General features: G+C 39.5%; 1 protein-coding gene across 1 annotated transcript; it reads left to right on the plus strand.

Annotated features, from left to right (window-relative positions):
* The first annotated feature begins 990 nt into the window (after positions 1-990).
* mag (myelin associated glycoprotein) lies at positions 991-8,881 on the plus strand. The gene is made up of 11 exons (XM_062421721.1): positions 991-1,083; positions 1,920-1,995; positions 2,153-2,521; positions 2,660-2,956; positions 3,949-4,206; positions 5,765-6,025; positions 6,289-6,597; positions 7,272-7,371; positions 7,976-8,072; positions 8,366-8,419; positions 8,723-8,881. The coding sequence occupies exons 2-11, from the start codon at positions 1,950-1,952 to the stop codon at positions 8,879-8,881; spliced, it is 1,950 nt and encodes a 649-aa protein (XP_062277705.1). The 5' UTR covers positions 991-1,083; positions 1,920-1,949.
* Positions 8,882-14,120: the final 5,239 nt, after the last annotated feature.

The following is a 14,120-nucleotide window of genomic DNA, read 5'->3' on the forward strand; positions in this document are numbered from 1 at the left end:
TGCAATGACTAAATTGATTCCAACAACAGTGTAATACTACTGTTACTGTCACACTTTAACAGGATAATGCATTTGTATGTAAAAAAAACTGATTAAATTGATTAACTGTTAACTCTAAAAGTTCTTCATTTGAAAGGATTTTGTGATGATCCACTTTCATGCAATTAAAGGGAAATACAGTACTTTTATTAGTTTACATGTACAGGTTGAGTTTTTTTTTTAGTTTATTGTAAAAAGGATCTCTGTGATTCAAAGACCCAACTGATTTTAAAACAAAACAAGTCAAGAAAAAGTCAAACTTACCTTCATCACAGCGGTGGCACATTAACACTCAACCGCCTTTACACTTTCAGTAGGACATGTGCCTGTGAGATGGAGAGAAAGATCATATATTAGTCACTTCAACATGAAATTAGACATACTGTTTTCTAGCAATTGGTTACATTTATGGTTACTGTTTAATAGCAATTGCAAGAAAAGATAACAGATAATATAAGAATGTGAAATGATGCTTTATTTATGTGATATTCCAGCTTATCAGCAAAGACAGAGAAAAGAAGAGAAAAACAACAAAAACAACCAAGAAGTACAAGAAACAAAGATTTCCAGTACAATTTTAATGCTGTCAGGATTTTTTTTCCTCCATTTGTTTACATTCTGTCATTGCTGAATCCCCTCGTTACCTCCTGATTTGTTTCTAGTCCAGCACAGATAGTATCAGTAATCTACACAAAGCTGATGACATGATGTGTGGTGACTGGGGTTTGGCGTGGTGTCAGAGCTCAGCCAACAGTGAGTGGCATTCATTAGATGGGCTTACGTATGGAGACCATAATGAGTGACTCTACTGGGGGGGGAGAAAACAGGTGCTGACTGACGCTGAGTTAGTGTGTTTGTGTGACTTACTAAAGCTCCATGTGAGTGAGGGGTCTGTCCATGATGTCATTGCCTGATGATGCTGTTTTTTTTTAACAGAGAAGAAGGCTGTCGAGCTGTCTGGGTGTGAGTGAGCACCCTCTAGTGGAGCTGCTGACAAGCCTTCCTGCAGAGCTTCTGTCTGTTTCTACTCATCAGCATTTTAAGGTAAACCCACAGTGACTTTATAGTGAAGATGCATGTGTATTCAGTTACACAGTTACAACATGCAGATGAAACTGTGAATATTTTTTTTAATGCTTTGGAGAAAAAAAAACAGTTTTGGTGAACAGTTTTCAAAAAAAATATTGAAAATGAGGCCAGTTTTGCCACCATGAACATTTTTTTCTGCAGGTTTAGTAATGGACAGAAAACAGTGCTGGTGGTGTTAATGCCTCAGACAAACCGATTCAAGCATTATTTTATTAGATAGTAGACAAATATGTTTTTGACTTTTGGCTGCAACATCAGTGTTGCTTCCTTTGGAGAATTACATAAATGATTGTGCTGACATGAATGCTGTTACATGGAGTTCTGTGATAAGTCGTGAAAAAATGAACTTGGAATTGCTTATTGGCAAACGCAAGAGAAGTTTTACATTGAAAAGGAAACTGTTGCTATGTGGAAATCTCATGTTACACAGTTGAAGGACTAGATGTTCCTCTGTGGAATATTAAACTGGACCCTTGGGATTTTAAATCCCCTTTTAATCTAAAAGACCTTTTCCCATTTCTTTTTGGTTTTCAATATTCTGCTGGGGAGAAGAAAAAAGGTTTTAGTTGTTTTGTACATTGTACATTTGTCATTTATTGGGTGCCATCATGCTATACTCCAAACATAGAAACTACACTCTTAAATATCAAAACCATTTGACAGCATTTGAGTATTTGTGTGATTCTAAGAAGTAGATGGTGAGTCATGTACTTCCACCAATGCTGTAAACAAGATTTTTTTCTATCTTGATGATGCATGTGATATAACTGACAGGATGTTATCTGTTTCAGGGGTGTATGGTTCAGCCTTGAACAGAAACCATGTGGTGTTTGGAGCTGCTCTTACCACTTCTGTTGATCATCAATGGTAATACAGTCCTGCAGCTCTTCCTTGTTTGATGGCAGACATGATGGAGATATTCTTCCATTGTGCCTTACACTTATCACATTCATGCATTGATCTTATACCTCTGGAGGAGACGGTTGTAATCATATATCATTTAACGTCTCTAATCTTCTCTCAGATGCCAATTGTCAGTGGAATGTTTGGGTACCTCGGGACATCTCGGCCATGACCAACTCCTGTGTTGTCATCCCGTGCACCTTCATGTATCCGTCTGGTATCAGGCCGTACCGTGGCATTCATGGTATCTGGTACTTCGGCCAGCCCTACCCTCAACTTTTCCCTCCCGTAGTCTTCAAATCACGCACAGACGTTGTGCATGAGAGCTACAACGGCCGTACCAAGCTGCTGGGTGACCTGCACCAGAGGAACTGCACTCTGCTCATCAACAACATTGGCACAGAGCACTCAGGGAGATACTACTTTCGTGCTGACCTCGGTGGAGCAAACATGTACACATTCCCAGACTTTTCTGAGCTCAAAGTTCTGGGTAAGTCACAGATCTTAGAAGATAATTCAATTAGGTTCCTTTATAGTTTTAGTTGCTTTGTTATTTCTGTTTTTTATATATTATATTGACTGTTGTTTATCTTTGTTCCAGTAATGTTTTTTCTCTTTCTTTCCTTAGAACAACCTAACATCGACGTCCCAGAGGAGATTGTCAGTGATGAGAGTCTGGAGTTGACATGTTACGCTCCTGACAACTGTCCTGACATGACTCCAGAAATCCAGTGGATGTACACCGACTACCTACCTGACCCCGAGTTCAGCTCTGACTACCTGGAGGAGAGCAACACAGCGGTACTCTCCAGCACCCTGACCTTTACACCCAGACCAATGCACAATGGGCAGCTCCTGGGCTGCAGGGTGTACTACCCCAACACCACATTGGTCTACGAGAGGCTAATTTCTCTAGACATCAAGTGTAAGTAAAAACAGACACTGAATGAGTAGTCTGCGAAGCTTCCTGCCTCTCTGGGTAGCTCCAGAGGGACAGTGTTGTATTGGATGATGTTGTTTCTGTCATGCCATAGGGTAGTCCCAAAAATTGCAAAAGAAAAATACATTCATAAAAAGCAAACTTAAATACTTCCTCTTTGGTGATTGAGTTTTGTGCAGAGCCAATGTTTGAGTTACAAAAAGTGCATTACATGTACAGTTTAGTCATAAGTATGGACACACTTCCTCATTCAAAAGAACATGAAGGTGTGTCCAAACTTTTGACTGGTACTGTGGCTTTACACAAATTAATTTTGAGTGAATGTGGAACACTCAAGTTAGCTTTCAGGTGACAGGACATGCAGAGCAGAATGAGCTTTTCAGAACAGTATTCCCTAACGCTCTACAAAACATGGATGGAGCAGACACCATGCCGTAGTGGTTAACGAGTAATTTCTGGATTTATGCAAGACAGCGATGCTCTCAGCTCTGCTAGGCAGCACTCATACACAGTGGTGCTCTGAGATAAATGGTATCGTCAGCATGCTAACATAATCACATTGGCAATTTTGCTTATGTATAGGCATATTAATGATGTAGGTATAATGTTACCATGTTACAGACCATGCTACAGATAAGCCAAAGTTGTTACAGTTCATCCTGAGGGGAACATGAATGTCTATTACTATTACTTGAGGAAAAATCAAGGGATCATCTATGTACGCTAGTAGGCTTAATCTTTGTTGACAATTAGCATCTGTATAAAGTTTCATTGCAATTCAACCAATGTTTATTGAGATATGTCAGCCTGGACCAAAGTGGATGAATGGCAATTACTGATATAGAGACTGACACTGACCTCCATAAAACCAAGCCACTAGTATGCCCACACTCATTATTTAATTTAAATCCAATGCGCAGTAATGAGACAGTTATTAAGTTCTCACACTGAATTCTCCATCTTACTTTTCCCCCCAGATGCTCCACGCTCAGTGTGGGTGAATGTCTCCTCTGAGGTGATGGAGGGTAGCTCTGTGATGCTGCACTGTGAGGTGGACAGTAACCCTCCTTCCAAGATCTCCTGGATGTTTGGAGACCAGGAGCTGCTGTGGGACACGGCGTCCAACGTCTCCCTCTCTCTGGATGATGTGACGCCTGCACAAGAGGGGATCTACACCTGTGTTGGGGACAACGGCTATGGCATCATGAACACTTCACTCTACCTGGCTGTCAAGTGTAAGTCTCTGAATGTGTACTGTGTTTACACTGGGAAAGAGTCAGTATGCATACTAAAATGCTTGATTTGTGAATGTGCTGTTCACTTATACATTCCCCCACAATGCACAAGGGAATGGTGGCACTTGAGAGGACAGACAGCTCCTGAAAGAGAAGAAATAAATAAAATGAAGTAAATATTTAAAACATATTTAAAAACATTCCACTCTCTCTTTGTGGACTTTAATTGGAAATGTATCTGGACATCTATCAGTTAATGTATTGTCTATTATATCATTATTTGTTATTATAATATAGTAAAAAATATGATGATTTATTGTATACTAATTGCAAAAACAGTATATCAGTATATAATACATACTAGTGCTACAACCAACAATTATTCTCTGTTCTTTGATTCTGTTGATTTTATTTTTTCAATTAATTGCTTAGTTATTTGGTCCATAAAATTGTTTAATTGACTAATCATTGCAGCTCTAATATATACTATATGCATTAGCATAACATTATGTGGAATTAGAACATAGCAAGTTACACTGGATTTGTATTTGGGTATTTATATAATGACTTAAAATGAGTTTAGATTGTACAATTAGTTTATCATCTGTCATCACTAACAATAAAGATATAGTCCAATGAAAATCTTTTGAGTATCAAATACTCCCTTTAAGCTTACAATGTGGCTCTGAAATGTATATAGCTTTCTTCTTGGCAGATTATGGCAGCTGCTTTTAGTTTGGATGCACAACAGCTACAATTTATTTCAACAGTGACTCAGAATCACACACAACCACACAAACAAAAAGCCTTAAAACATGCATAGAAACTTCTCAAATCACTCCTGGAGCAGAGTCCCCTTCTCTTACTTTTGTTGCTTCACCAATAAATCAATATGTACCTACTCTTGACAGAGCTTTGGATGCGATGGCAGAACAATAAAGAAGTGTATTGAACAATATTGTGGGGCAAGAGCCAACACTCTAATAGTATAATACATCAATGTACTTTTTTTGGTTTGTACAAACATCGAGTGAAAAATGGTTTTCCAAAAATGAACACTTTTCATTTTCCTCTGAAGTTGCCTCACCATAGTCCATTTTTTTGTGTTTCAGCTGTATAGCTCTTCCAGTTTCTGAACCTGTGAAAGGACAGTAACAATCAGCATATTCAAAAATCAATGGATTTACTATGCATACTAATATCTGTGTGTACTTTATTTTGCCACTTTTGAAGTGTGAGCACACTACATATTGAAAAAACAAAACTGCTGATAATTAGCTTGTGGTATGGTTTTTGAGGGGTTTTACTTTCCTCTTGAACAGTTAAAAATGTGAGTAGGCTGGATGAGGTGAATGAAGCAAAGAGGTCCCTTTTTGAGGGCACAATATCTGTGAAAAGTAATTGCATTCATCAAAACACTATATATACCATATCATTTATATTGATGCAGAAAACCTCATTCTGATAAGTTGTTCCTCTTATCTTTTTACCACCTGAACAAAAAAGACATATTTTCCAAATCTCGAACAAGAAACTAACTGTTTTTTTGTTGTTGCAGACCCTCCCCGTGAGCCCCTTGTAAACGACTCTATGACAGTACAAGAGGGAACCTCACTGTCCCTGCACTGCAGCACACAGGGCAGCCCGGCCCCGACCCTCACCTGGCTGAAGGATGGAGAGCTGGTTGGCACCATAACTGCAGATGAGCTGTCAGTGCTGGAGATTGTGGAGATCACACCACAGGGAGATGGACAGTACCGATGCCTGGCTGAGAACGAGCATGGACGGGCCAGCAGCTCCTTAAACATCACTGTTGAGTGTGAGTGCTTCACTGCTCTGAATCATCAGTGCTGTCAAAAAGTAGGGCAAAGAATAATGCTGACCTGCAGGTCAAAGGATATAGTAATACCTGGATCATCTGTCAGCACTTAATAATCTCTTGAAAAACGTTCTATTTTATTTATTTGATAGCAACTATTCAATATACATTAACACAAAATATGTGTTACTGTGTGAAAAAGCTTGTTTCACATCATCCAGTAGTGAAATTCTAGCTCTTCACTGTGCTGTCTCCTTCAATAGATGCCCCGGTCCTTCTGGAGGAGTCCAAGTGCACAGTGGTGAGGGAAGGTGTCCAGTGTGTCTGCATGGCCACAGGAAACCCTGAACCCACCATCGAGTTCTACCTGCCTGACCAGAACATCACCATCAACGAAACAGACGGCCGGTACAACTTCTACACACACACAGATGGACACACCTCCACCGGTATGATCAAGCTGCGGGAAAAAGGCGAGCGTGTCAACAACGGTGGACCAGCTGTTAACGTCCACTGCAGCATCTACAACACGTATGGAAGAGAGAGTGTACTTCTGGAGCTACAGCAGGAGAGTGAGTACCAACTAATTGCACACTAACACTGACTCATGTTACTTTTGATTCTTGTTGTGATGTTTGATAAAAAATAATTTCAGAATTTCCTCCCTCTGCTTCTTCTGTCCATGTACATTTTTACATTTTAGAAGAAAAAGGCTGATAATATACTATATATATACTTGTGAAAGTATTATGAGATGGACTGACATAGCTTTGATCTTTCATTAGATTTGTTATCAAAAATAAAAATATATATTAATATCAGCCTTATCCTTTAAATTATTTTATTTCTAGAAAGATATAGTTAGATATAGTTTTTTTTATTTTCAGATCATCCTATTCCTTTTCATATCATTACATGTATTATCTTCCCCATTGGCTATACAAACAGCTTCTTTGGATAAATTGTTGCAACCATAATATTATTAAGTTGGTAAGATACATTACGGGGGTTCAGATGGTGATTTAACTGTAAGAGCCGATTCATAGTCGACGCAAGTGACGCAAGCAAGCGACGCAAGCCACGTGAGCATTCAAAAATGTACAGGTTTTTTTCTTCTTCCTTTTCCCCATGTTCATCTTTTACTTGTGTTGGTGTTCAGTTTATCTCTGTGTTGATGCAACTGATCTAAAATTAAGTCAAACTTCCTCATTTGAATTGCACCATTCTTCCTTTTTTTTTTCTTCAGAAAAGTACATGATGGCAGTTATAGTTGGCACCATCGGAGGAGTGGCGGTCATAGCCTTCATCATTGCAGCAGTGAGATACGTTGGCCACAACAACAAGAAGTGAGTATGAATGGACAACTAATGGAGAGGCCAATGCGAAGCAGAAGTCATTTTCCTCACAAAGCATTTTCTGAAATCCAAGGAAACACTTAAGCCTAGTCATCCATTCTAAAGCACATTGATGCACATTTTATATGAGTGAATGTGGGATTGATGTAGACGTCAGAATCATTTCTCCTGAGCAATTTCAGTTTGCCACGACACGTCCCCGTTGAAATCCTTGGAGATCCACATTGGCTGCCTTATGGAGTGGGTTAGCAAGCTGGACTAACTTTATATTTTGCAGGCACAATTCCCTGCTCTGACACTGCTTCTGTATCCTTTACCTGCTATGCTAAATAAAACCCAGGTAGCCCTCTTAACCAAGGTGCTTTATTTTAGCCCCAAGGCATATTTGGACCCCCAAAATTGCAAGCTTTCTCACCCCTGAAGTGGGTGTGAGCTCAGCAACTAAACCCATGAAATAACCACGTCACTCACAGCCACAGTTGGCCTCCAGCATAACCTTATAAGCTTTGTTTTAAAATGGATGCCCAGGCTTGGCGTGTCGCCCTGCATTAGTGGCAGTCGAGACCGAGTCTGATTATGTGACTCCGTCCCCCAGAGAGAATGGCAACCCTAGGCAGGACGTGGTCCTGGAGAACCCAGCTTTGTACTACAGCGCAGTCAAGAAGGACAAACAAAATCTGAGGAAGAAAGTGGTGAGACATGCTGATGTCAATGATTATGATTATGATGGAGGATGGGTTGGATAGCCACTCTCAGATTGTTTGAGGTTACAGTGTTGTGTAATTAATCAAGTATTAAATTATGAGACCCAATTTAACCTCTGAAAATGAGGTAACAATTTAGACGTTTTGTTCCTAGAAGGAATATCTCCCACTACCAGTCAAGTACCTCCAACCATGACCTTTCGAAAAACACTGTTTTCTCTTGCTTTCATCGCTTCTCTGCATTTTTCTGTCTGTTTTTCTCTCCCCTAACTCTTGCACAGCTTAAGACAGAGCTGTTGGGCTCAAAGTTTAACTCCATTCTAGAGGAGACTACGGTAAGGTTCCTAAACAAATCCCCATTAAAAACACAAGCCTCAGTGATAGATGCATCTCCTCGCATTTCAGCTTCTATGTTCTGTACACTGCCGTTTGTTTCCGAAACTGCCTTCTGCATGGCTGCCTCATTGCTAACAAACACTGCCAAACTAACAGGAAACATCTCAGTGTCCTTGTCAGTATGTCGACCAGTAACCGCTAACATCTTTTCTTTATGGTGTCTGTCACGCTCTTCTGTGATCTGAGGTGCTGCCAGCACCTTGCCAGTGATTCTTTCTGCTGATTGGTCTTTCTGACTGCAGGGAGAAGACGGGGATTATCAACATGTGGGCTCTTTGGCAGAACTGGAGAGGCAAGAGCTGAATTACGCTGCTTTGGAGTTTATCGGGGCCAGGTCCAGGGAGGGGGCCTCAGGGAGGGGGGATGACGGCAGCAACTACACGGAAATCAAAGCCAAATGAATCGCGATCCTTCCCTGATCCCTCGGCTATGCGAGACGCAGTGGCAGCCCTGTACCCTCCACATCCTTTGCTCCATAAACTGTGTAATTACTCCCTGTCCTCTACTGGATTTCACCTTGCATATGATGACTCCTTGTTTTTCATTTCTTCAGATTTCTCATATATAATGCCAGTACTCCCCCCTCATGCTGCCCCTCCTCCATTGGATGCCCCTTCACATGCCACCATTTGGGAAAACTGGTACTTTTTAGGTTGGAACATGACCCACTGGACAATGTAAAAGCCAGCCTCAGTTGTAGTTCATGGGCTCTAAATCATGCAGTGTTAACCAGCTACCACTTTTCTGTTTTCTCTTTATTTCTGTTCATGCTATTGTCAAAGGGCAGGCATTTGGAGCTTCTCAGCGCTTGCATACTTCTCATCATTTGCTCTACATCTGTTTTGTAATTGTCACTGTGTCTGCTGCCAGTCGAAGTGTCAGGATAAGGAGTAACCGCGCTTTCTGTTATCTTATCTTTATGTGTGTCTATCGCCTGAGAGTGATCCCTCTCCGACCGAGTCGAGAGATGGAACGCATCTCAGCATCTTGGTTCCACATAATTGTATTTAATGTGTGCTGTGACTCAGTAGCCTCTCATAACAATTGGAAGAAAAAAAATTGTCACCATCACTTTTGATAATAATTGAAGAGGTTTTGTAAATGTGGTCTACCTAGAATACAGAACTTTAGTGTTTGCCAAGAAATGTCTAGTTCTGAAGAATGTCACAGCTACTATAATGTCCAGCATTTTCCAGTTAACTGATGCAGTTAACTGTGGTCCCAGCTCACTGACCGATCTGGAAAACACAGACCGAAAGCACAACATACTTGTGAGCGAGCGGCCAAAGTGTTATCTCTTTTTGACAATGTGTGTGTGTATGCGTGTGTGTATTCAAATAGTGCTGAAAGATCACAGGACTCTGATCCCTGGGGTCTTTGAGAAGTTTCGAGCATCACTTGTGAAGTGGATGCTTTATTCTCACATGGTTGCATCAGATGTTTTAATGACATAAAGTGATGCTGACTAGCCAGTTGGTTGTGCTATTCAAAGACATTTGATAAACCTGTGATGTAATATCAAAGCTTACTAATAGTCTAACTTGATAATGATGGTGTCAATAATATATATTAATAAGATGTATATTGATAGGGAAAGGGATGCCAGTATGTACAGTAAACACCCTGCATGAGTCAATTGCCAGCAGGCACACATTTAAGTGTTATAGTGCCAATGTGGCAAATGAAAAACAGCTTTGTCAAACATCGTTCAACCACTCTTACTGAAGACTGTCTTAATATGAGATAAGAAAACTGTACCAACCTTTAACTAGCAGTCAAACATGAACCTCAAAGTATAGAAGAAGCTACATTTACATGCAAGGAGTAACTTTGTTATTGACTTTGCTTTGGTTGATTTATAACATAATACCTGTTGTGTATATCTATTGTGCCCTATCAACCATTAAAAATCAAAATCAAAGCAGCAGAGGCCAAGATATCCTGACTTCTTAGTAGCTCCAAAAATGATGGGTCTTACATTTCCCAACATGAAGCCAACAGAATCTTTCTGTTAGACCCTTTCTGCCCAGTGAATTTCCACATCTTTCAAACATCCTCTATTTGCTCAGGTCTTTATAACCCTGATGACATACTCAGGGTAGTTTTCTTGGACTAGACAAAGCTCCTTCAGAGCTGCAGAGGACATTGTTTTCACAGGCTGAGCAGTACTGTCCATTACCTAATACCTGACCTTTACAGTATGTCAGTAAGTCGGTGGAGTTTCTCTTTAATGTATTGGAAGAATATCACTGTGCTTCTTTCACTTATGCTCCACCTCTCTCACATTGCATCACATCTTGCAGATCACACATTTCTCTTAAAAGTGCTTAAAAATCGCTCACATAGACACACTCACAGTCTGATTGTTATTTTTAATGGGTCAACGTGTATTTTCACTTCCAAATGTAGTGAAAAGGCTAATTGATACTTATTGTTTAATTTTATGTTGGATTTTTTTTTAACACTGTGAATCCTGATAAACTATTTTGTTGTCTAAATGAATGAATCATTTAGACAATGACCCATCTGATGATTCATTGTCTTATGATTTTTCCCTCATAAACAGACATTGTTGCATAGTTTGTACTGAAATTAGTAAGTAAGTAAAATCTGGGGGGGGATGTGCATCTATTCATGAGGAATGAAATTACTTTTGATACACATGCTTTGACCAAGGCATTATGAATTTATGTTGTGAAATAATGCCGTACTGTGGCTGTCTCATTTAAAGTGACAGGTTAAGTTCATGTTTTAAAACAGAAATCTGCCGAAAATACACCAAAGGCCTCTGATTGTGGTTTACTGTAGACTGTAAAGGCAGTAATGGCAATATGAAAACAACAAAACATTACAGTTTAAACTGTTAACATGGACCCAAACGAATGTCTCTCTGCCAAAACCCCAGTTTGAAACTATGCTGATAAAGCTGGAAGCTGCTTCTGTCAGAGGGTAAAGAAAGGATAATGAGGATAATAGTAAACAGGATTTTTTTTTCTGACATCAAAATGTACCCATAATGCAATGCTGTGGAGGCCTGAGTGTGTAAAATACATGCGTAAGAAGTGAGACCTTACCGAGATGTGTGATAATGTGATACAAAATAATGTGTAACTTTTCCTGCAGGTGAGTGAATGCATCACTGTTCCTATTTTAGTAGTCTAATTGAATTTGAGTTGCTGTGTGCATTCCCTTTTTCAACCTTTTTTGTTCATTTATTGGCCAAATAATTGCTGAAATGTTCCCCTAGTCTTATCATGAGCCAACTATATGATACATTTGACTGTCAAAAGTCAAAATTTAATGCTGTTTATTTGTATAATAACCTGAGCAAGTTTACAAAAGCTTTTCAGTGTTATGGAGTCGATGCACTCCAGGCCAAAATAGGTTAAGAATTAAGTTCTCTGTGCATGTAAACACAGCCAGTGTCAACCAGCTATTCTGAGTCCTAATTTATTAAGACATTGTTCTGTTGACTTGATAATGGAGGGTTTCAGATATAGTATGCTGGCTAGTATTATTAAAATTGCCTGTGAGTCAATAACTAATTCATGTCTTTGAACACCTCATTGAGGTGGGGTTTTTTTTAATTACATTTTTTTGTAAACATGGGGTATACAGTAGAAGTATCAAATATGTCTTACCTAATCTTCTGTCACAGTGTGTTGAAAAGCAAATTTGTATGTCCTATACTTTGTGGTGATCATAATTGTTATTATTATTATTGTGGGGAGTTTTCTTTTCTACATATATGATTGACACAATAATTCAGATCAGGGTTTTGCAATCTCTGCAAATTAGCACTGTTACTTAACAGTAGGATTTCCCCAGTGATGTATTTTGCTTGCTCTTTTATTTTACAACAAGTCTTTCATGCCTCAAGCAAATTCATCTGTCTTCAGTTTTCATGCGAACATAAATAAAATAAAAACAACATGAAATGGGAACAGTTCATTATTGATAGATAAGAAACAGTGATTATATCTGTTTCTTGTGTTTATATCTGTTTTATTTAAGCTGCGCCCAAAATGACTGACATGATTAAACTGAAACATTAACCCTCACAAACAACGCTTAGCAAAGTTTAGTTGACATTTGTTCTTGTTAGAATGCTTTCTGGTACATAACATATTTAATGAGGTGCACTTATTTAGTTTGAAAATTGTGTGTGTGTGTGTGTGTGTGTGTGTGTGTGTGTGTGTGTGTGTGTGTGTGTTAGCGTGTGTGCTTACAGCAACAGGTCCGTTTGCTGTTTTCTCTGCGTGTGTGTTGAAAAAAAGCTGGTGGTCATACACAGCCCTGACTCTGAAGTTATACATGCAAACACAGTGGCCCAGAGCGAGCCACACAACACTACACCAGCAGGGGGCGTCTGTGCTCATACACAGAGGAAGTCATCAGAATAGATGTATGTGTAAGGACATGAAAGTGTCATGACAAGAAAGCACCTGTTGAATAGTGGGGGACCACTGGTAAACTGGAGACAGAGAGGCAGTGGCAAATTCACATAGAAGTGTTTTTTTAGGAAGCAGATATGCTTCCATTTTATTAAATGTATCATCTGAATCACACACTGAATCTGAGATAGTCTCAAAGTCTGAATCTGAGACCCTCCCATGTTTTTTATGCTCCGATTCTGTTTCTGTCATGTTCAGTGAAGCATATTCTGAGCAGGCAGCTGTTTAAACCACATGTATTTGTGTTTTGAGCTTATTAACCGTATCAATGAATCAATAAATACAAACAATTTGGATTTCTTCCCATGGAACTGACATTTAAACAATTTTGGTTCAGTAAACTTCTGCTGTCTGTAAACCTAGTGAAGAAAGTTTGTCCCCTCAGCTCTACAGGAGCTGCAGCTGACAGATGGCTGCTTCTGTGGACAGCGACGCTAAACGCAGGTAGAGTGAGAAGTGTAGGGAGTCTGGATGGACTGTTGTGCTTGTTAGAGGAAGTGTGAGAGGAACAGTGACTGATGATCTGCTCTGGATTCTGCCATATTTCTCCTTTGATCGTTGCCTTGGTAATGCATCATGATTTTAGGAGGCAGGCAAGTAGTTACTGTGCATGCCACATACCCAGAATGTCCTTCATTCAAGTCTGTCAAGGGACCTTTGTATCACGTCATACCTATTTCTCTCTTCCCTTGTTTTCTGTTGGCCTCCAAAAAAGGCATGAAGGGATGGGTGTGTTTGTTTGGGTGTTTAGTTCAAATATCAACAATCTTTCTACAAAATGACTGACTCTACCTTTAGGGACACCCACTCTCCACTTCAAGGGTACACCATTTTAAAAAAAACCAGGCAGTAGAGCAGCTGCAGTCGTCCATCTGTGTTTTGAGTTGGATAAACAATTAAAATTGAGTTAACGGCAAAAAGAAATCAACATGCACATAATGACTTATTATAATCTGATTAAAGTGGGTATATCTGGTGTTTTTGCAATGTTCAGTGGACCGATTTTGGAAAGTCCAAAATCTGTCACATTGATGTGGCCCAAAGAAGTTATCAACAAACTACAACAGAAGAAAGCAGAAACATGTTGCATGTTAGATTAAACGCCAAAATTAGATTAAGTTATACAAAATTCAAAGTGGTTCAAGTTTCTGTGAATTCAAATTGATGACTCACTTCACAGGTTTGA

The sequence above is a fragment of the Scomber scombrus genome, chromosome 7, assembly GCF_963691925.1.
Source record: "Scomber scombrus chromosome 7, fScoSco1.1, whole genome shotgun sequence".
NCBI lineage: Eukaryota > Metazoa > Chordata > Actinopteri > Scombriformes > Scombridae > Scomber > Scomber scombrus.

Coding starts and splice junctions, on each gene's coding strand:
- mag (XM_062421721.1), top strand. CDS start 1,950: ATGTGGTGTTTGGAGCTGCTCTTACCACTTCTGTTGATCATCAATG. Junction 7,372..7,975: donor GTTGGCCACAACAACAAGAA/GTGAGTATGAAT, acceptor TCCGTCCCCCAG/AGAGAATGGCAACCCTAGGC. Junction 8,420..8,722: donor CCATTCTAGAGGAGACTACG/GTAAGGTTCCTA, acceptor TTCTGACTGCAG/GGAGAAGACGGGGATTATCA.